At 35.5% G+C, this 24,567-nt stretch overlaps 1 protein-coding gene across 2 annotated transcripts; it reads right to left on the reverse strand.

Annotated features, from left to right (window-relative positions):
- Positions 1 to 649: 649 nt before the first annotated feature.
- On the reverse strand, positions 650 to 23,379 carry LOC127788903 (ubiquitin-like-specific protease 1D). 2 transcript variants are annotated; one of them, XM_052317578.1, is made up of 14 exons: positions 22,896 to 23,379; positions 17,640 to 17,691; positions 16,216 to 16,301; positions 16,002 to 16,132; positions 14,602 to 14,650; positions 9,024 to 9,103; positions 8,884 to 8,916; positions 8,692 to 8,787; positions 7,715 to 7,817; positions 7,482 to 7,573; positions 3,323 to 3,445; positions 2,682 to 2,796; positions 1,546 to 1,653; positions 650 to 1,390 (listed from the first exon to the last, which is right to left on the reverse strand). In XM_052317578.1, the coding sequence occupies exons 1-14, from the start codon at positions 23,229 to 23,231 to the stop codon at positions 1,214 to 1,216; spliced, it is 1,581 nt and encodes a 526-aa protein (XP_052173538.1). In that variant the 5' UTR covers positions 23,232 to 23,379; the 3' UTR covers positions 650 to 1,213. The 2 variants fall into 2 exon arrangements, with proteins under 2 accessions (XP_052173538.1, XP_052173537.1); XM_052317577.1 differs by having other exon boundaries at positions 15,873 to 16,132; positions 22,896 to 23,378.
- Positions 23,380 to 24,567: the final 1,188 nt, after the last annotated feature.

The following is a 24,567-nucleotide window of genomic DNA, read 5'->3' on the forward strand; positions in this document are numbered from 1 at the left end:
CGTGCACCTACTCGCTACCATGTATTTACAATTTATACGTGTCATGCGTGGTTACGAGACCACGTCAGTAAGCAGAGAGCAAAAAATAAAAAATAAAATAAATAAATAAATAAAACTCCCCTTCTTCCCTGCTTGGTAATGTTGAAGAGTCAAATCCATGATAGAATACACATAAATGGGACAGCTCAAGAAAAGTTCAGTTTGTTGGAGCGCAGTAAAACATCAGGTATCATACCCTGTGATAGTTGATGTACACCGAATCGCAAAATGCAAACCCCAAGTGAACTATACAATTTATGTTTTGGGCATCTTGGGATGCTGCTATACCAAAAAGTACTCAGACCAACATTATATCAAGCCTTTAATCCCACTATATGAAAGGTTGGCTAGCTAGCTATATCAGAAAGTAGGACTCGCAACAAAATTATTAACATCACGAATAGAATACATGAAAGCCAATATTTCAGAGAACCAACCTGCCCGAGGGGGAATTAGAGAGAGTCCAACCTCTTGACAACATTTCATGGTCAAGGCAGCAAATGTTCCTGAGAAACCAACAGGACTAGTTGTTTGTCATCTTTTGGGTTGCAACAAACAGAGTGAGAATCTGTTATGTTCACCCAATATTCATCCCGAGGGTCACCAAGCAGGAAAAAAAAAACGTAAGTGGTTTCAATAACAGTAGAAATTTCACGGCAATGCCAAACCGGCACTAAATTTACATGTGATGGCTGAATCTGAATGGATTACCGAGGATGTGCATTATCAAAATGGAATCATGAATCAAGATGTCTTCCACTGGAGAAAAATATTTCCACTTTATATTCCATCTTTCACAGAAGTAACATAGCAAAGATGTTAGATGAAAGAGTCACATGTCCGGGATTGTTACGAGCAATGTGGTCTGTTTCCTCCTATACTGTTGGCGAAGCATTTTGAAACTTCTCACCAATACGGGTTAGGAAAAAAGTAGATGATTTTCTACAATATTTTCCACATACCAGACTAATTGGCATCATTTTTCTCCCAACTAGCACCGTGGCACCAGGCGTTGCTTCTGAGCCTACTTGGAAGTGTGTCGGATATCTTGCACAGCTAGGAACACCAACCTCCAAGAGCTTTACCGTGCTTAACTAAAAGAGCTGTACAACAAATGAATGGAACACCAAACTCAAAACACTGGAGAAGTGTAAGGATTCCAGACCGACCTACATTAACAATCTATTATTGGCTGGACAATTCTTTCTCCTCGAGGATTGACTGAAGACAATGGCTCAGGATTCAAAATACAGTTATCCTTTCTTGCTTTCCGGAATTCTTCCATGAGTAATTTCTTGATTTTCACTCTCAAATTAGAGGCTTCTTCAGGTCTGAACCACTTCTTACCAAACTGAGAATGACAATCATTAACCAAGGTAAACAACAATGTGCTAGTATGGTTCCGCAAAAAAAAAAAGAAAAAACAATTTGCTAGTATGAAGACAAAAAACAATTGAGTTTATATAAGATCTGATAAAAGTAGATGAAGGAATTAGAGTACTCTACCATCCCTAGATTTTTCTTTTTCAGCCGTTGAGGTGCCTCATCAATGAAGCGTTCCATAAAGAATAGGACAAACAGACCACAGTCGTACTCATTCTTCTGTTGTGGAACCTGATTAAAAAAAAAAAACAATAGAGTACAATAGAAAGATGAAGATTAAGGGAAAAAAACTCGGTGAAGCAGATTTATTTTCATTACACCCCAGAATTCCCACACAGAACCACACACATGCTCCCTGCTTGTTCATTTCATGATTTTGGCACATGATTCTTGCAGCCCTAACCACTATCTACGGTATCAGTACACCCCACACATTTTGGTAGGCAATCAATTGCCCAAATTGTGTGATCTCACAGAATATCACATCTATGATTACCCTAGTCACCATATTTTTATTTTCCATGTATCCTTAGTAGAAAAAAGAATAAGTAAAATATGCTGCAAAAGTTGAAATCCACAACCTATCCAACATATCATCTTGAAAACACAATATTGAGAAGTAATAACCCAACAGAAAAATTCTCCTCTAACCCTTTTTGGCCAACTGATACCACAAAGTTGGAAGAAAGACCTACTACATTCCCCTTGGCCAAAAAAATTAACTTCAGGGCCAGCTGATTGACCCACTTTTTCAGGCCAAATATCACTTTTCTTCTTTTCAAGTCAAGTTATTCGTGCAGCATGCCAATGTGGACTAAGCTAACCTCAACATTCTTTCTACAATTTTGCATCCCTCTGATCAGAGTTCCTTTCTCATGCTGATAGCCCCATAATTTATTGGAGATAGGATAAAATCAGGGACTAAGTTCAACCATTGGCACAGTGCAATGCAACTAAGATGGCAGAGAATACACATGCGCACGTGCGTACACATTTACATAAGCATGCATTGTATTTGCAAGTCCCTACAAGATTTCCGTATCATGAGCAGCAGCGCTCAACCTACCAACCATCACATCTACTACATATTAACCCAATCTGCTATAATGTCAGAGAGCTCAAGATGCCAGCTGCTACTTATATATCAGTTACATTGAGGAATACCTCCTGGCATAATTGCTTAGACAAGATTTTTAGATTTCTAGAGGAATCTAAATTTGGGAATAATCTAAAACCAAATTCTGATGAAAGGGACCTACCTCAATAGTTCTTTCCTCAAGTCTACGAGGGAGATGTTTCCATATTCTGTCAGAAATAGGAAGACTAGGAGGAGCCTCTTCTTCATTCAGATGCTTCCACTCTTCTTTCAAAAAGCTGCATTGAACAGTTCACTTATTTCTTAAGGTTAAACAAATTTCATGTTAAGAAGAAACTAATGAAAAATTAAACAGGTTTTCTAACTTCTCAGTGGCAACCAGTGTAACAAGCTTGTCAGCTATCATGATAAAAACAACTATTTAATGAGATTAAATATCATCTGACATGGAATGTAATGACGTATTCAAATAGCCAGATGAATCATAAAACTGCTCAGGAATGAAAAGCAATCCGTTCTTCAAAGGCCCAACAGGAACAAAAAAGGTTGATAAAATGACAAAAACTTTTTCATTCTTCCCATAGTCAAGTCCATTGTAGTGATGTTCCCCAATTCCCCCAAGCCCGTTGTAGTGAAAATTCAAAAGAAGACAGCAAGGTACCTACCAAAGTAACATTCTAATCACATCACATTTTTTTAAACTTATCACAACATATTTATGGCAGATTTTGGACTTCAAATAACTGAAATTCATCACTGATAAAAAAGCTCATATATTGTTACTTTGGAAAGGCCTGCTGTCACCTTCTGATGTTACCAAAAATTAAATTACTGAAGTGAAGTCCAAGAGAGTCCAAATGAAGTATGATGGGTCCTGATTCATCTTCCTTGTCAGGGATGCAGATTATCACCAAGCTCCAATGCAAACTGCATTAAAATAAAGGGTATAAAGCACCAAAAATAAGTAAAAAATTTGCAGCAACCAAAATAACAGGAGATGAGAATTATATATGCGTTATTTCTCCTAATCAACCCCTCAAATCCTGTCTATATATAATTATATATCCATGTGTTTGGAGAGAGTCTTGTTTCTTATTTTGTCATTTCTTGTGTCTGTGGGAGACTTTACAATCTCCCACAGACACAACCACAACAAGATTACACTCTCTCCATCCATCATTTCTTTCACTTACACAATGTCATGTTCCTAGGGCAATAGAGGGCAATATTGTAATAAAGATATAATACTTGTTAGGATTACAATTGTATTGCACATGGGTGGTTGTATTGCACATAGGTGCAATAGCTGTGAGGCTATAAATAAGCCACTGCTGTAGGAGAAGAATCATGTTTTTTAATTGTTGAATGAAATCTCTCATTTCCCTCTCTTGAATTCTCTCAATCTCCCTCCAATTTCTCTCTAATCTCTCTTTCTTTCCCTCTCTGTTCTGTTCTTCCCTAACTTCCTTCCATCTCTTCCAATCTAACTTCCCCAATTCCTTCCAATTACCTTTTAAACCTGTCATGAGCCCTAGGTTCATGACACACAAGACATCTTTCAATCTATCAACTCATATCATTTCCAAGACCATGACACATCTCAATCATGCCTCATCTTGGTCATTCTTGGGTCAATCACATCACTAACTCATTAGCGTGCCTGCAGTGTTTTTACCTTGAAAATTGTGCTTGATTGCATTTTATCTAGAATGTACCAATCTTTATACCATTGGGCTCATTGTAACACAAGGAATCTAAATCTGACATCTGGTTACACGAATAATCCCTGTGCCCAGTAGAAAATTAGAAATTTTCAAATTTTGAAGCCCATATCAGTTATGGCTCAACTATCAAAATTATTGTCAATTTGCTGACACGGCACACCGACAGTAGACCAACAGCTGACCTTTCTGTTAGGATTTTGCTGGAATTCTCAATATAATAAACCTCAATATTCCCATAGAATTACTAGCCGACCCCATATAGTGGGATAAAGGCTGGATATGTTGTTGTTGTTGTTGTATTCTCATAGAATTACTTCTCATTAAATAAATCCTTAAATACACAAAAAGTATTGCTCGTTGGCACTTAATTACCCATCATTCTGAGCCATACAATGATTCTCTTCTTTAACCATCCTGCCTTGATCTGTATGCAACATCCTCAATAATCTTTTCTTCCTTTTAAGCAATTGATCTAAGATATCTAAACTGATCTTTTAATTTAAACTTTACTATGACATCCTCCACAATTTTGTGAGGCAAGTGGATCAAACGGAAAAGGTTTGTAGCAGAAGAAGGAATATACCAAATAAAACTTGGTAAAAATCCCTAAATATGACATAGGATATAATGGCCTCATAGAGGATATGGCCATGGATAGTAATGTCAAACAAGTCGGGACGGGCCTGCCATTGGCCCTAAAAAGATACATCAAGCTGGGCCCAGCTCAACTCGTAAGCCCACCTAAAGCAGTTCAAATCGGGCCCAAGCTTCCGAGCCTTAATGGGTTGAGCCAGGTGTGCAAGCCTTAACGGCAAAAAGCCTGCCAAATCAACCCATTTTAAAAATAGTTTGAAAATATTTTTTGTAAATATTTATTTAATTAACATCTAAGATAAAAAAATATTTTTAAAATGCAAATTCTACTTACAGTATTGGAGGGGGAAAAAAGCCTATGAAAGGCAAAGAAGTCTTATTGAAGGTGTTGCAGAAGAAAAGAGTTCATATGGCTTATATACAGGTTATTAAGAAAAGAGACGTGTTAGCACTTGTGGAGGAAATACTAAAACTTTCCCAATTACATTGGATTATATTGAGGATTTGCCTTGAGTCCTAATCTCTTTGCTCTTGTAATGGATTAACTCACAAAGCACATTCAAGAAAAAGAGTTTTGATATATGTTATTTGGTGGTGACATTATCTTAATGGATAAGATAAAACAATGTGTGAGAATAATAAACTGAATCATGAAGAAACACCATAGAATTCAAAAGTTTTAAATTTAGTAAGGCAAAATGGAGCATGAGGAATGTAAGATCAGTAAAAATAGAAGTGTGGATGGTTGTGAGATTTGGAAATTAAGTTATTTACCCCAAAAAATATAAATTTCAATATTTTGGACCAATTGTTCAAAAATAAGGAGAGATTATGGAGGATGTTACTCATAGAAGCAAGGTATGATGGTTAAAGGGACAAGTGCATATAGTATTTTATGCAATCAGAAAATGCAAAAAGGGAAATTCCATAGGACAAGTATAAGAACATTATGGCTGAAAATGTTAGGTAATAAATGCCAACATGGATAGAATATGAGCATAGCTGAGTCAAGAATGTTAAGGAGGATGCGCAGCCACACAAGAAAATACAAAATAAGAAACAATATCACGCGTAATAAGATTGGAGTGCTGCCTATTGAAATAAGATATGAGAGTCACCAATTATGATAGTTTGGACATGTGAGAAAACGATCATTAGAAGCACATATTGGAGTGCTGCCTATTGAAATAAGATATGAGTCACTGATTATGATAGTTTGGACATATGAGAAAAAGATCATTAGAAGCACATATAAGACAACTGGATAAAATGGAAGAAATTTCTAGCAAAAGAGGGAGGGTAAGACCAGAAAAAAAAAGAAAAAAAAGCTTAGTGGGAAACCCTTGTGCATGACATAGGATATAATGGCCTTACGAAGGATATAGGCATACACAGAGATGACCATAGATCTAGAATTGATGTGGCCAACCCCATGTAGCAGGATATATTTGATTTGACCTGCTTAGTATCCTCTCTTTTTTTTTTTTAGGGGGGGGGTAGATTTTGAGCTTAGTATTCACATATTCTTGTATTTCATCCACAGAGCCAATATTATCTAAAAATAAAATACACCAATGAACTTCTTCTGAGATGTGTTTTTTATGTTCATTCATGACTCCATCACTAAAGCAAAGAAATAAGGGCTGTCTGCAGATCTTGCACATATTCCAATTGCAACTAAAAAGACCTTAATATCTCCTCACAAGTTCTAGCACGTCTTCTATCCAATGATTACGTTTTTTATTTCCTTTCTTAACCTTTGTTGAACCAACCTCTCCCAAATTTTCCATAGTATGGCTCATTAATGTGATCCTTGCTTTGCAATGAGCTTGGTTCCAAAACAATAACCTATAACCTTCCTGTCCCAAAGGAGAAACCTCACTATTGCTACCAATATTTGCTCTCCAATTAACAAACAAATAGATGGAAATTTTACAAAAACCTGGAGTTGTAAGAAGATTGCATTCTGTTGTTATAACATTCCATTCACAAAAGAAGTTTCTAACAACCTTTCATGCTTTTCCACCTAAATGTTAAATGGTATGTAACACTAGCTGCAGACCATGCAATGCAAGCCAACAACCTTTTCCCTCTTTTAAAATTTTACAAAAACCTAGTGTTGTAAGAAGATTGTATTCTGTTATTACTTATTATAACATTCCATTCACAAAAGAAGTTTCTAACAACCTTTCATGCTTTTCCACCTAAATGTTAAATAGTATGTAACACTAGCTGCAGACCATGCAATGCAAGACAACAACCTTTTCCCTCTTTTAAAATTTTACAAAAACCTAGCGTTGTAAGAAGATTGCATTCTGTTATTATAACATTCCATTCACAAAAGAAGTTTCTAACAACCTTTCATGCTTTTCCACCTAAATGTTAAATAGTATGTGACACTAGCTGCAGACCATGCAATGCAAGACAACAACCTTTTCCCTCTTTTAAGCATGGTGTGGATAATCAGCATCTTTCATGAGGTAAAAACACCAGCCAATACTCAATCAGTAAGAATTTAACATACGATTATTTTTCTATTTATTAGTGGCTTATCATATGCACAGGAATTTACATCTGGGACTGTTGGTCCAAAAAGCATCAGCATCACATTCATACAAACTTCAACATTAACTCCAGAAACTTACCTCTCATGTATTGGAAGAAGTATATAAGCCTTATGAAATATATTAACACCTTTCCACCACCTCCTGAACTTGGCAAAATTTTCCTTGTCATTCTACCACAAAAGGCATCAGTAAAGAAGAGTTACTCATTAGCACCAAGGCAAGATCAATATTGACAGCATCAGAAATTGAAGTATATTTTTTTGTGGAGAATGAAGAATAAATCTTTGAAAAACTCCCAATGGAAGGAATACCTTTTTTAACACTGCCTCTTTCAGTTTATTGTAGAAGTATGTGTTGAAAAAATGATAATCACATTTTTCCCTTTCTGTTGAAGAAGTTTCCTGTTGCAGGTATCTAACACCAAAAAAAAAAAAGCAGCTAATAATTGAAAATTGTTAATTTCAATAGCAAAATTATCTCCCCTGCTTGTGCAACTAGAACATGGATGTGTGAAAATCTGGAATGGAGACAGACAGCAATTCCATGAACAAAGATAACGGAGGAGTACTCTAAATGTCATCCCAATCTTGATAGTAATTCCTAAATGCTTTTTGGTTGAAATAAGGTACTTATGAGTGCAATACTTAGTAGGAAAGTTAGATTGATTCAGGGTTAGACTTTTAAAATTTCCTGGAAAATTAAAAGAAATTAAAAATTTGCTCAACTGCATGACTTTTAGTCATTCACTTGTCAATCTCAGCAATATAGTCCCGTGCATTGGTCTACCTAAGAATTAAATTGACATCAGCAACAGAAATCAACTATCACACTAAGAGTTAGTTGTCACCCACTCAATGGTTCAATAGAAATATGTCTTGGAGATTACTCATTGCACAACTCTGCAGCCAGTTGAGCTTACTTCAAATAAGTGCCACAATCAAGTTCAGTCACCAAACAAGATAAGGTAGAGGATAGAGCACTTTTCTTTTAATGCAGTAAGTTTTAATTCAGGTTTGTCCTTTGGGTGAATTATATATTGTCCATTGGCTGCATTAGGTCTTTCCATGATCAATTTTTGAGGAAATTCCAAAAGTTTATGTCTTTTTATTTGGGTTTGTTAGGTTCTTTTTTTCTTCTATTATAGGATGGCCATGTGTTATAACATCAGACTTCAAGAAGACAATAAATTTCCAAAGTTCTCCTCAAGCTCTGCCATACTTCAAAGGATTAGACTGTGACAATCCCAGGGTCAGTTTATCAATTCATCTTGAAAGAATTATGAACTTACCGGATGTAAAAGTTCATAATAGTTGATGACAGATAAGATTCAGGAGCAAGGCATTCCATGTCTGAGTAACAAATTTCTATTGATTCTGGATCATCACTGTGTCACAAGTTAAATAATATGATATGAAGATTATACTTTAAAACATCTTCCAATAAAATTCTATTTCTTATGATCATTTTGCATGTGGTGTACCTTGAAGGATAGAAGATCTTACTCTCTTTCATGCTGTAACAAACACACACAAAGTGAGGGAAGCACACGACTCAAATAGTGCTAGACTCCAACAAATCAGGAACAGAAAAAGAAGGGGAAAAAAACAAAGTGAAAGTTACCACTCATCTACATTCTCTGCAGGCTCCATTGAGTCTATAAGTTCATGCTCCTCCTCATCCACTAAAACAACAGTTTCTCCCTATTTTAAAGACATCATAGCAGATAATAGAATGTTTAGATTCCTAAACTACATAACTAAATGAAATTACATAGAGCAATAAAATTCAAACAATTAGTTTCCCCAAAAAGAAAATTATGTTTTTAAGCACCTGGCTGGGTACATATACGGCATAAAAATCATCAGATATTTCATCATGATGATGTTTGGGCATACATATATTCCAGTAACCACATAAGTATGCTTTCCTCAAGTACACAAAGTTGAAAACATGAAGGTAAAAGCAGTAATTAATAGGAGATCTTACAACAGAACACTGCACTCAAACTCAATCAACAGTTGCAATTTATGTTTTTAAGCACCTGGCTGGGTACATATATGGCATAAAAATCGTCAGATATTTCATCATGATGATGTTTGGGCGTACATATTTTCCAGTAACCACATAAGTATGCTTTCCTCAAGTACACAAAGTCAAAAACATAAAGGTAAAAGCAGTAATTAATAGGAGATCTTACAACAGAACACTGCACTCAAACTCAATCAACAGTTGCAATTTAAGCAGCATGAAGTAGCCCTCTCCCTATATAACTTTTGGAACAAGTTACACCTGAAAGAGCGCAGAACTGCCCTATCAATCGTAGAGGACCAAAAAAGGCTAGATGAATTCTACCAGTTATTACATATTTGCCCTTTTAAGTCTTTCCTGTAATACCAAATGCTAGGGGGAAGGAACCAAAGAACCAATAATAATGGCTGTTCTATGACCCAACAACTACAATATCTGAATAATCAAAACAATTTAAACTTGTTTCCATTGTAAATCAGATAGATAATCAAATTCTAGGAGGTGTGTAACACCCCACACTTTTTGAGGATCAAAGAGAGAAGTAAGAATAATAGAGTTGTCAGAAGTTGGCCTACAGTCGACTGAAGGATCAGCTGCTGGAAGAAAGACTGTCAGCGGCCAACAGTCAATCAGCAGTCAATTAAACGATCAGTTACTGAAGCAAGAGAAATGTCCAGGTAAGCAGCTGATTTTGAGGGTTTAAATGAAAAGATAATTTAGCACATTTGGATATGTTAGGCACAATGAGAGGATTCCAATAGTAATAGTATAGAAATTATTATTTTGGTTGAGAACTGTGAAAGTTGAATTAGGGGCTAATGGAGATTGTTAAGGTTAATTAAGTGAGATTAGCAAACCTCCAATATTTTCTCCAGAATTTTGGAGAATGGCGGATCCTTCTAGAAGGTGAATGACTCAACTGCCTGTGCTGAAGCAGCTGAGTAGGGAAGTGGCCAACAATGAGGCATGTGGCTAGGGTGAAGTGTCAGGGAAAAGAAGCGTACATCTGTCCACACCTGCTTCAGCAGCTGGTGAGCAGCTTCAAATTGCCTATAAATAGGCCACTTTACTTCAGTTTTACAGCACAATCCACTGCAAAGTGAGAGGCTCTCGAGGGAGAGATGATCTAGTGAGAAAATGTGAGGAAAGGTTGAAGAAATAGGGAGATAAGGCAAAGGATCTGATGAAAGCTTAAAAAAACTGTGGTCTAGCTTGAGGTAAGTGAATGGTTATGGTATTTACATGTTGACATTTTGCATAAACTATTTTTATGGCAGCATAGTATGGACTACACCATGTTTGCATGCAATTATGCATTGTGTGCATGGACATTGTAAGCATATTGCATGAAGGGAATAAGCATGCTTCTGTGTATGTGGGTTAAATGCCATGATGTGTGATTCCCCCTAGGCTGTGGGATGTGACAAAAGGCAGGGGGGAACCTATGACCCCTTGTGCTATGTAAAGGAGGTGTTGCTAAGGGTGGCCTAAGGACATACACTTGGTTGTGTTCCATCACAGGTGATATTATGAAGATAATTAATAAAGATTCATGAATAAATAAAAAGTTGCAATTTCCATACTTCACACATAATACAACATTGGCAGTAAACCCTTGTTAGGCATTCAAGCAAACTGTCAGCTTGTATCCTTTCAGTGGCTGATTCAAAAGTTCCTATGGAGGATACCTGATAGGGATCAAGAGCTGAAAATATATTTTGGAGGAAAAAAATGAATAGGAAAAAAAAAAAAGTTAAATCCAAAATAAATTAGGAATAGATTTATTAATATCCAAAACAAAGTAGGATTCATTCATCTTCCGAATCTGTGACTCCTCAGTCTTTTCCAAAACCAAAGGCAAAGAAACCATACTCTTTGAATCTGCTTCCTTAGAACCATTCATGCCCTTAGCCTTTAGTTTTTGTCTTTGGTCTGAATCCTCATCGGTTGCCTGTCCACCCTCAACAACTTCAGTATCAACTTCTTTGGAGCTAATGCAAAGTTGTTCCGATCCAGATTGTTCCGTCAAAACTCCTTTAGCTATATGTGGTCCGTTACAAACTTGCGAGCTGCTCTTATGATAATTTTCCGGTTGCAGTCCATGTTTTCTGTAAATGGCTTCTAATGCCAATTCATGCAGCCTTGCCTTCTCTGTCGCTTGTTCCACTGTAGTAGGACAACATATTTGCACATTAAGTCTTAGCGCATCGTCAAGACCATTAGTAAATTTCGACACAAAGTAAGACTCATTCAAGATTGGATGGGAGTTGAGCATCAGCATTTTCCATTCCTCAAACCTGACCTTGTAATCTGTTACAGAGCCTTCTTGTTTTAGATTATTGAGTTCTTCACTGTATCTCTCATCTCTAACCTAGTTTAATTTTACTCCACCTGTTGTCTGCCAACTGGAAGCATTAGGTATGCTTCCATTGCTTGCTCGAACTGGCCTTACTGTGGATCTAGAGCTTTCCTTTATCTCTGAAAGCTGACTCCATGGACGAGTAATGTCAAGATCTCCACCTGTCGCCGGTTCTAACCTCTCCCTCTGAATAATTAGATCCCCATACTCCTTAGAAAGTAACTCAGCTGGAAGGAAAATCTAAAATCATTTGGCCACCATGATCATAATCTCATCCAACTGTCTGTTGATTTTAGCGCATGTTTCTTCAAATCTTGTGTCCATGGCTCGCTTCTAAAACTGCTTTTGGTGCATAACTTCCCTTCCCAAATTTGATCGAGTTTGTAGCCTTCAAGTTGACCTATTATCAACTTCACTGAAATTCCGTCCGAAATTGCCTCACAGCAGTCCGAAATTGCCTCACAGCAATCACCCAGGACAAATAGCCAAGAATTCCACTTCGGTAACCCCCTTCCTGAATCGTCCAGATCCAAGTCAGTGGCCGAGGATAGCTTGGCTTTGAATTCGCCCCATATCACCGTTGTTTTGGCTCGCCTACTACACCGAGTCGCTTGCGCGCGCTCTTATCTACCTCCAAGATCCTTTCTTGGACCTCGTCTGATGCCAATAACACTGCTGGCTCGCTTGTCTCACTGTGTTAGACCCAATTGTGATCGCCTAGTTCTTGGGTCAAAGGAATTCGGCCGGAATTCCTTGGGTCTACTTTGTTTTCTCACTATGGTAAGAATCGCCCTCCACAATTCGAATTGGAGTCCTGCGGAATTTGGGCTGGGTTCTGATAGCTTCAAACTTGCTCTTAAAAGTCGTCGGAAGGCCAAGTCGTTTTCCAAAGTTAAATAGGAAATTCTGGTCCGTTGCTCCACTCTGTCTTCAAGACTCGAACCCACAATCGTCTAATTAGAAGTCAGAATTTGTTGGAATCATCGCCAAGAATTGCACCAAGGAATTCAAGACCGCCCGGGCATGCTTCCATGCCATGCCTTCACTCACCCAATCACCGTCCAAAGGCCGCAAGCCTTTGATTCTGATGGAATTAATTGTTCCGGAGTCACCAAACTTGCCGCTTCTTGAATTATCTCCAGCAACTTGGTCAATTCCACCCCAAACTCAAATTGCTTCACCCGCTTCGCGTCTGTTTGTAAGCTTTAATCAAGACTGCCTCTTGCAACTGCACCAAATTCGCGTCCATCGTACTGCCTCATCTTGGGTCGCGCCTTGCTTGCGTATGTCAACCCAGGTCACCTGCTTTCGTCCGTCCGTTTTGCTCCTGTAATCGAGCCGGACTTGCTCACTCATAAATTCCAATGTCACGCCCCAACTGAACCCGCTAAAATATGGGTCCGCTACTGGATTCTTTGTCGCCAGAATCATCAAAATCACTACTGGAATTAGTGGGATCCACAGCCAAGAACATTGGCTCTGATACCACTTGTCAAGACCCTAGGATGTCCTAAGGTTTGAATTGGAATTTAGAAGAAGAAGAAGAACAGAATTAGAGGGAGAGAGAGAGAACAAATTAAGGGAAAAAAGAGAGAGAGAGAGAGAGGATTGAAAGAAAAGGACTTGTCATTATTCTCTTATGCCCTTCCTCATACTGCTGTAGGTCTCTTATAGAGCTTCCAGCAATCAGCATTCTTAACAATATAACAACTAACTAACATAATAGCCAAAACAGTAAACTAATTCCCTAACCACTTAACCCCCATCTAGTTAGCAACTAACAACACATACAAGTATTTATTAACGACCATTTATTGATTCACCACTTGTGTTTTGATGTTGAATCAACAGAAAATTCAAGTTCGAGTTTTTGCCAATTTTCACCATTTAGAGAACTCTTGATTTAAAATTGACAAGACAGAGATGAAGAACCAATAAAGGAGAAATACTGAGAGAGGAGAGAATCCAACTTCTGCATCTTTAATAATCAAAACAAAAGTATTTCTCTTGATTGTTCTCTCATATATAACCAGAAAAAAAAAAAACATAATCCTATTAGAAATTCAATAACTGGAATTCTAAATATCTAAATATAAAATAAACCTAATGTTACTTTTTGGATAAAATAAATTCATTCCTAGTTTCATTAGGATTCTTGCTACTCTTCTTATCCTCCAAAACTTGGGATTCTTACTATTCTTCTTATCCTCCAAAGCATATCTTCATTCATTGATCCTTATCAATATTGTTTCAAGATGTCATCTCAAACATTATGAGATAATTCCAAACCACCCTTTTAAGGACAAGAAATTTCCAAACAAAAGTAAATCCACCAGAATATTTGCAAACTGTAAGATAAGGTAAAAAGCAGTACATAATGTTCATATTGGTGTTTCACCCAGGTCAAAATAATGGAAGGAATAACAAAATAAAGAAAGATAAAGAAGACATATGTATAACAAAAATACACAACCTTAATCACACTAGGTAGGATCAATTACATGGATTCTAACTCGTCAATCATCTGTATCTATGGCCATATCTTCCATAAACCTATTATATCTCACTCTATCCACACTTCTCACAAGAGCATCTATTTGGTCTTTTTCTCAAAGACCAAACCCTTTAAAACACTCACACATCTTATTTTTAATAGGTGCCATTTCAATTTCATTACAAATAGACACAATTCTAACTTTGTCTTGTTTTTATATGGCCACATATCAACCATAATATCATCTATGTGCTCATATTTCACATATTAATGCTTATAAAGAAGAAATATGTGAAAAAGGAATTGCAAGAACTTACGTTCTTGGGTCTCAAATTATTTAATAGCTGGGCTTCAGAAGTTCTCCTCCTAGCAAGAAAAGAAAAAACAATGAAATTTATGATGAGTTTTTGAACAGGCACTGATAGTAGGAGCACATTATAAGAAAGACTTGAAAAATAAGAACTCTAAGAAGATCAAAGGCAGGCCATTTCATGTGTATGAACGTTGAAGAGAAAAGGTTAGCCAAAAAAATGAAGTGTGCAATTCCTCACAGGTTATCTTTCCCAAACAATTAACAGAATTGTATGCTTACTACCAAAGCCCTTTCACATGTGTTGACTTCAACAAGACAACCAATGAACAAACATTTTTAGCTGACAACTAGCAATCAATTTAGACATAACTATGCTAGAGTCAACTCTGTGTATCCATATTTAATAGAATATTTTACACTAGGTCCTAAATTATAATGCAACATCTTTTGCCTTAAGAGATGCTGATTTAGGCCTGTTTAAGTACTGTAATTGACAAGTCTATGAAAGAAAATAAATTAAAAATTCCAATCCAAATTCACCACTTGTTAATTTATTCTTGCTACCCTGCTGGACAAGAGTTGAAGGTGAAGTAGAAGCAGACAAGCTGGCAGCAACAATAAGAGACCAGAGGTTCCCAAACACCCATTACAATATCAAAAATCACACATGGAAATAGGTTCCTATGAGCATCCATCACATTTTCTAACATCAATTATCCAATAATGCAAATGGATCGGTGTTAGTTTTTACCCAAAGTAACAATCCTACAGCACAGAACGAAAGCCATACCAAAGGACAGTGATTAAAAGACCAGATTCATGAATTTCAGCAAGAAGCAGTTCTCTTTTGAGAGAAACAACAGCTCCCACTTGCAAAGCATTTTGAAAATACAGCACATCTTAGACTTAACTCCAACTGTAATAAAGAAGGGGAGAGACAGAGAGAGAGAGAGAGAGAGAGAGAGAGAGAGTGGGAGCCCTTCAAGCAATAAAGCAAGCTATCAAATGAAATCATGCAACACTACCTCCATTATGGAAACAGAAAAATATACAAGTATAATATGCTAAACATGACAATCTGCATGACATTTAGAATGCAAAAACATGCAATGTAAGAAAAATGAATCTAAGATTCTATCTTGACTAGAATAAAAGTAAGGCAATAGATCTGAACTAAAATCCCCACTAGTAAAAATGTGCTTAGAAAAATGAAAAATCAAGTAGGGAAAACAAAAGGTGTTCTTTAAAAAAAGGTGAGGGGGAAATAATCCATACTTTTTTGACAAAGAGCCTGAAAAATTGCCCTCAAAATCACAAGGGGAAGTAATAGAACAGAGTTCATCATTTGAGGACATATGTTTATCACCAACAGACAGATTGGTGGGGCACTGAAAAGGTGATTGCCTTGAAGATAATGCACTTCTCTGTTGTTCCCTTGGTGAAAGCTGCCCATTAAGCTTTGTTTTCCGGCGGCCACAACGACCAAAAAATGATAGTTCTCTTTCAAATGCATTTACTGCCCTACCATCTCTTTGCTGGAGAAACATTAAAAATTGTGAGCAATTCCACCGGATCAAAAGACAAGAAACCAGGAAAGTACAATATTCAAGAGACGTACATTTTCTTCCAACTTTTTGTAAAAATGTGTGGTGAATGCAGATTGTGAAGCTGGAAGAGATGATGAAGCCTCTTGACTGTGGCCATCTGATGCACCCATAAAACACATTTAGGTCCTAAATTAGCCCTTCATAGCAGATAATGGAAATGAAATTTGTTTAGATGCCTTTGCAAACATTAAGGAGGTTTTGAGCATTAAAAATAAATAAAACAGTAAAGCTAGGAAGCATGGACACTTCATTTTGGCCGTCATAGATATGCCCAATTGATACAAATACTTGTCAAACACTTTCGTATATGGGTTGGGCATACTAAATAACATGCCCTAATTTTTTTTTATTATTTTCATTTTTGTACTCATCTAGGACACATAATAGACAAATATTAATATGTTAAACATGAGATGGGAAATGAAGGGGCGATTGAAAAGATTTTTTGAGGTAAAATGAACACACATAATAAGGTTTTAGCTAATGATTAATAAACACAATTGTGCCTAGTAACACTTCATTAATAATAGCTACTTTTTTTCTTTTTCTTGTAAGTTAAACAATGTTTATTATCATTCCTATTGATTTTATGGCATCTTTATGTTAGATTGATGTATTTTTGTAATAGTTTGGAATACAAACATTATAAATTTACGGTATTCATATTGGATTAGCGGAATTTTCTGAATATTTCCAGTGCTTTCAAGTTATTGTGCTCATGACACTACTAGTAGTAAACTATAAAGGGCATCCTTAGTGCATGAGACTCCTTGATTTGCAAGGGTTGGGGGAGGATTATATTTGTATGCAGCCTTCCCTCTTTCCTTTTGCAAAGAGGTTTCCACAACTCAAACTCATGACCTTGTAGTCACAAACAAGCAACCTTATAATTGCTACCAAGGCTCACCCTCAGCTAATAAAAAAACTATATAAAATGCTTTTTTGCCTTATCCATATTCTTATTATTTTCTAAATCACCATATCCCGTATCCATGTCTATATCAATACCAATGTTATATCAGCAATTCTTGGTGTAAAACCATAATAAATAAAAATAATCAAAATTGTCTAAGGCGCAAAATTGTATTTAATGAAAGAACAGGGGTAAATTATTTAATTGAAATTTAGTTGATGACCTACTTTAAGCCATTTTTTATATAAAGTAAAGAGATTTAAGAATCAATCAACACTGATTTACACTGGTCAAAGTATTGAATTAGCATACTAGCTTAAGAGAAGATCCAAGCCTGCAGTTTCATTTGCCTAATATTTTTCCACATGAAACCCTACCAAAACTCCTTAGCAAAAATTTAAAAAAAAAAAAAAAAAAAACCACCAAAACTGAGTGCTTGACAGTTATGGGAGCTGCAAAATATTTTAAGCAGAAATAATGGATACATTCAAAACAGAGACAGACAAGGCATGAGAATCTCACTGGCAAAACATGAGTTCTTTGATTTTGTGAGTTCCTCACATCCATCGTCATCCTGTCAATAAAAATCATAAAATGCACATCATTAAAACATATATAGCTTGTATGAGCTAGTATTTAGATGAATAAGGCTACATTCTAGGGCATCCTCCCACAATTTACCATTTAAACCAAAACTCACAGTACAACCATTACCAATTCGCATTTAATTAGCTAATTTTGTAGAATACTTAGGATACATAGCATTCTACACTATTCCGTTTTGGTCAACTAAAATATAACTTATTCATATAAAATCCATTAATAGACCCAATGACTAATTGTTGCCATCTTGACAAACAAGATAAGCAGTTCTGGGGAAAATCTTTCTTCACCATGTAGTGGTGAGGGAATTCGAATTCTTATAATTCAAAAAACAGCAAAAAATATATTCTGGGAGAATTAAACAAAAAAGCCCCAAACCAAAAAGTCTTGATGGCAGAATGAAAAGGTACAAGAAAATAATCAAAATCAAGAGATCAAAGGAAATATGAAGAGGTATGTTTTGGCAAAAATGAGGAAAACAAGGCAATCAATGAAGCAAGTTCAAAAGCACGTGAAAATTATCCCACCAACTTGACACTAAGGACAGCAAAAGAAATACATATAAGCTGGCTACAAGAAAAAAAAAATCATAATAATAATAATAAAAGATAATTGAGCCAAGTGAAGTGAATAAAAAATCAAAAGATATTATCAAGCAAAATAATATAAAATAAAAGATGTTGATAACTCAAGGGCACTTAAGGAGAGACCAAAGGAACATTTTTTGAAGTTACTAAATAAATATGGAGAAACAACTATTATGTTGAGGCATCTTAATAACTTGGGAAACATAGAAATTACATGATTTATAGATGTACTTGTTTGAACAAAGTAAAGCAAATTATGAAAATAAATAAATACATAAATAATGGATTATAAGAGCCTCGTGGAAGATAAGTCCATAGATAGATGTCATGAACCTAGGGCTTAACCTAGATCAGTTTGGGAATTGGAAGAATCTGATTCAGCTGCGGCCAAGAACAAAAGGAAATTAGGGGGAGATTTGAAAGAATGAGGGGGAAATTAGAAGAAGTGTTAGGGGGATTAGAAGAACATAAAAGAGGGAGATGAAGATCAAGAAAAGGAGAGAATTCAGAGGAGGAGAAATCAGATTTCAACTCATTAATTCCTGGATGAAGAAACAAACCCATTACAGCAACCTTATATAGGCATATTTGCCTTCTAACAGCCTAGCACATGCTCCCATGTGCTTCTAACTACTTGCTAAAATATATCCTAATAATTATTATAAACCTATTACAAGATTACCCATTTATTATATCTCTATTACAAAATTGACCTTCTATTACTCCTAGGGACATGACAATAGAGATGGTTGGCAAATTAGAATTCATGTAGTTGACCCCACATAACGAGATTAAGACTTGATATGTTGTTGTCAGTAAGCAATTATAACAATAGATACATGAAAGAATACATGAGAAGAAGGCATTTTATGGTTAACAAAATTATTTAATGTGATCCTTAAATCGAAGATGATGCTTGATGAGTATAGAAAAATAACTAATGTGCATTTACACAAATAAAGGAGATATTTAAAAAAATATAAAAAATGATAAGAGGGATCAAGCTAGTGCACCATGCTATGAAACTTTTGGAGAGAGTGATTGAGCAAAGGTTAAGAAAAAAATCTGAAGTATTTGAAAACCAATTTCGATACCAAAGCGGTCAATAATGGACGCTATCTCAAGACATCTAGGAGAAAGATTCATATGTAAACAGAATGACTTATACAAGATATTTATAGAGTTAAAAGAACCTACAATAGAGCCCCCCAAATAAGACATGGGAAGGGTTTTAGAAGAAAAAAGGAGTCCATGTTGCTTATATAGGTTATGAAGGGCATACATCAACAAGGAAAAGTGTGCATTAAGACTTGTGGAGAAGATATTGAAACTTTTTCAATTACAATAGGAATACATCAAAGATTTGCATTAAGCTCCTAACTCTTTACTGTTGCGATGAATGAGCAAAAAAACATATCAAAGAAGAGGTGCCTTGGTGTATATTATTTGCAAATGATATTATCTTGGTAAATGAGAACAAAAAAACACGTAAATACTAAACTTGAATTATGGATGAATGCCTTAGTCCAAAAGTTCCAAGTTGAACAAGAAAAAATTGAACATATGAAACAAACATTTAATAGAAATAAGAGTGTGAATGATGTCATAGTAAGACTTGAAGATAAACCTATCCCTAAAATTATCAATTTAGGTATCTTGACCCAATTATTCGAAAAAGAAACAAGATATTATAGAGAATGTTACACTCATAATCAAACAAATTAATTAAGAGTGGAGAACTGCAATCACTATTTTATATGATTGTGAAATCCATTTAAAGCTAAAAGAAAAGTTCAATCCAACAACTATAAGACTGTCTTCATTACATGGCTTAGAACATTGGGTAATCAAGTACCAACATATGCCAAATATGAGCATAGCTAAGATGAAAATGTTACACTAGATGAAATGCTGGGGCACAAAGAATAGAGATTAAGAGAAAGAGAACTCTCGGTAACTTTACTGATCAGAAGAAAATGACAAAAGCATACATACAAACAAGAGGTCCAGCTATATATATAGCGTAACACCTACAGAGAAATAAAAGCGCCAAAGCGCCTAACTAACATATGGACATAAGACTGAAAACACATAACAACTGATAAAACATAACAGAACATAAACAACAATACAAAACTACTCATGCTTCCACAGACCTTATAGAAAAAGATAAAATTAAAAAATGAGATTATACTAGATTATGTTGAAGTGGCACTTAATGAAAATGAGATATATGAAAGATAATTAAGATAGTTAAAACATGTGCTAGAAAAGACTAATAGACACAACCTGTGAAATGAATAGATTGGGCAAAACATTTGTAACAAAATAAACAGTGAAAATCTGTAATTTATGTATATAATCTCACCCAGTAAAATTGAGGCTTAATTGTTGTTGTTGTCGTCGTTTCATCAAGTCCTAACATGTCATGTAACAGTTTTCTCTGGCTCATGTGCTCCATTATCAAATTGTGCCCCAACTACAACACATGAAGTTTGGAAAATGCTTTTTTCTACTTTAAGTGTCTGTAGCTTTATCCTAGCTCATTTACTCCATTATAAATTTAAGCTCTTACAGTACTCCGTTATAAGGAGAGATGGAATGAGTATTTCACAAAATTATTCAATGATAGTGGCGACACAAGAGTTAGGTTGGGACATCTTAGTAACTCCGAAGGGGACGTGAGATATACATTTTATCGACGCATAAGTTCAAATGAAATAAGGCAAGCATTAAAAAAAATGAAAAATCATAAGGCGGTGGGACCGAATAATATACCAATAGAAGCATGGAAATGCATGGGAGAAGAGGGCATCTCCTGCCTAACGAAATTATTTAACGCGATCCTTAAATCAAAAAAGATGCCAGATGAGTGGAGGAATAGTACTTTGGTTCCTATATACAAGAACAAAGGAGATGTTCAAAACTGTGAAAATTACAGAGGAATTAAGTTAATGAGCCATACAATGAAACTCTGGAAGAGAGTAATAGAGCAGAGGCTCAGAAAAGAAACAGAAGTATCGAAAAATCAGTTTAGTTTCATGCCTGGTAGGTCAACAATGGAAGCTATATACCTACTGCAGCGCCTAATGGAAAGATATCGAGATCATCAGAATGACCTACATATGGTGTTTATAGATCTAGAAAAGGCCTATGATAGGGTCCCTAGAGAAGTATTATGGAGGGTTTTAGAGAAGAAAGAAGTCCGAATAGCCTATATACAAGCCCTTAAGGACATGTATCAGGGTGCAGAGACAAGAGTCAAAACATGCAGAGGGGACACTGAGCCATTTAAAATTACAATAGGACTGCATTAAGGTTCTGCACTAAGTCCATACTTATTTGCCTTAGTAATGGATGAACTCACTAAAGATATTCAGACAGAGGTGCCATGGTGTATGCTATTTGCAGACGACATAGTATTGGTGGATGAAACAAAAGAAAGAGTGAACACTAAACTTGAGTTGTGGAGAAACAATTTAGAATCTAAGGGATTTAAATTAAGTAGAAAGAAAACAGAATATATAGAATGTAAATTTAATAAAAATGCAAGAGTGGAGGATGTTATAATAAAATTGGAAGACCCAATCTTACCAAAAAAAAATCATTTTCGATATTTGGGATCAGTGATTCAAAAAGATGGAGAAATTCACGAGGATGTCACACATAAAATTAAGGCAGGTTGGTTAAAATGGAGAAATGCATCGGGGAGTGTTATGTAATGGTAAAATCCTACTAAAACTAAAAGGAAAATTCTATAGGACGTTATAAGACCAATCTTGTTGTATGGCTCAGAAGGTTGGGCAGTCAAATACCAGTATGAGCAAAAGACGAGCGTAGCGGAGATGAGCATGCTAAGATGGATATGCAGCCATACAAGAAAAGATAAAATTAAAAATAAAGTTATTCGTAATAAGGTAGGAGTAGTGCCAATCGAGGAGAAGATGAGAAGATTAAACTAAGATGGTTTGGTCATGTGAGAAGGAGACTAAGAGACGCTCCTGTGAGGAGAGTTGACGAAATAGAACAATTAGTTAAAAAAAGAGGTAGAAGCAGACTCAAAAAGATTTTGGAATAGACATTAAAGTTTGATATGAAGTGTATGGATCTAAATGAAGATATGACAAAAGACAGAAATATATAGAAGTCTATAATTCATGTAGACAAAAATACATTAAAGTTTGAAATGTTGTTGTTGTTGTTGTTGTACAGTACTCCGTTATAAATTTAAGCTCCTACCACAACACATTTGATGTGTAGAAAAAGGTTTTTCTACTGAAAGTCTCTGTCACTTTCTTTACCTCATTCATTTGTTATGTAGATTAATCATAAACCATGTAACTGACGATTCATATCCTGTAAAATGAAGATGATTATTTCTTAAACCCTAAGTGTCCCCCTAAAAATAGGTACAATCGCATAAATGCAATTATAGGAATTATCGGCGGATTCCAAAGTAACTGAGGTCAAATAAAGTTCCCACTTCCATGGCATGAAACGCAGTTGTGCGTATGTATATGAAACAAGATCGATTCCCTTTTCCTGCAGTACGCATCTGCATTCAACGAAGAAGTGAGAGAAGTATAACCTTTTGCAATCGGCGGAGTCTCCGACTCTCCCTCTCCTCCTCGAAGCGCTTCAGCTGTGCCCTCAGCTTCGCACCACCGTCAGGAAGCCGCAGGGTCTCGACGTGGCGTCTCTGCCTGTTAATCGACTCTTCGAGGTCGGCGTCCGTCTTCCTGGCCAGTTCCTCCCTCTTCCATTGGTCCTGTTCACCACCGTCCATCGGCGGCGGAGGCGATTGTTCCTTGTCGGTGGCGATCACGATAAGCTGCGGAGGCTCCTCGTCGCGGTTGGGCAAAAGCACATCCCAATTGAGGTCTATCGGTCCTTTCTTCTTCTTCTGCTCCTCATCTCCTTCCATGCATGCCAATTTGTATACTGAATATGTATATGTATCCGATGCGATCAGTATGGAAGCTCTCTCTCTCTCTCTCTGCTCCCAATGTCAGTGACGACAAGAAGAGTACACTTTCTCAACAAAGGCAGAGTACGCTCACAGCCTAAGCCTCGCACCGCTCTTCAATTTTTTATGCTACGATAATCACTTTAAAAGACATAATCAAAAATCAATTAAAAAGCTTAGGGTTACATCACATCTTCTAAAAATTGCTTTTAAGTAGCAGTGAATTTTCGTTCCCTTCAATTATCGAATTAATTATTATTAAAATATAATAATAAATTTATTTAATTAAAAATATCATCATTAAGTTATTTGAGTCTGTACAAAAAAAAAAAATAGATGGAACAAGAAAAATAGTCAAAGGGCGGGATGAGATTCCCGCACAAACACTTCGATGGTTAAATCAGATTATGAAGATAATAAAAATTGTATTAAAAATAGTATTAGAGGCATATTTTTTCTAAAATTAGTATTTGTCTATTTATAAATGAGTATGAAATAATCGAAATAGTTCATGATTATTATTCTTACAAATAATGTTTATATTAATTTTTTTTAATTTTATTATAATTAGAATTCTTATAGATAACGTCTATTTTGACTTTTTCTAACTTTACTGTGATTATAATTCTTTTAAATAACGTCTATTTCTTATATATGACGTTTATCTTATTGAATAAATTTTTGAATGTCAAAGTTATCTAATTTATGCAATTTTATGGGACTTCTTACGAAAAAAATTATATCTTTTAGCCCTACAAATTATTTTAGTCTTTTAATGAATTTTTACTTATGATACAACAAAACCGAATAGATCAAACTTATGTCAAAAAGCGAAGCAAACCAATCAAATAGATACTTAAATAAAAAATAAATAAAAGAAAGATACATAAAAAAAAAAAATCAAAATTAGACCAAACTAAATTAAAATAATTAAAATTGTCAAACTTAAAAATTAAACTAAATTAATTTACAGTTTGAACCGAACCAAATCAACAATTTTAATCGATTTGGTATGATTAACTTAAATATTGCTTATCCCAATTTATAAGTTTATATACATTGAATAATAATTTTAAATAAATCTTACTTAAATTCTTGTAGTTTACATTATTTACACAAAAATCTCTTATGTTTTAAAAATAATTTTGGAGATCTCTAGTTTAAACTTTTAGCTCATACACCCTTTTCGTTAGTTTAACCGTAATGGCACTTAATTAAGTTAATTAAATTAAATTTATTTCAACAAAATTTTAAAAAATAACGTTGAAGAATAGGTTATGTTATTCAAACAAAT

The sequence above is a fragment of the Diospyros lotus genome, chromosome 13 (assembly GCF_014633365.1).
Source record: "Diospyros lotus cultivar Yz01 chromosome 13, ASM1463336v1, whole genome shotgun sequence".
Lineage (NCBI taxonomy): Eukaryota > Viridiplantae > Streptophyta > Magnoliopsida > Ericales > Ebenaceae > Diospyros > Diospyros lotus.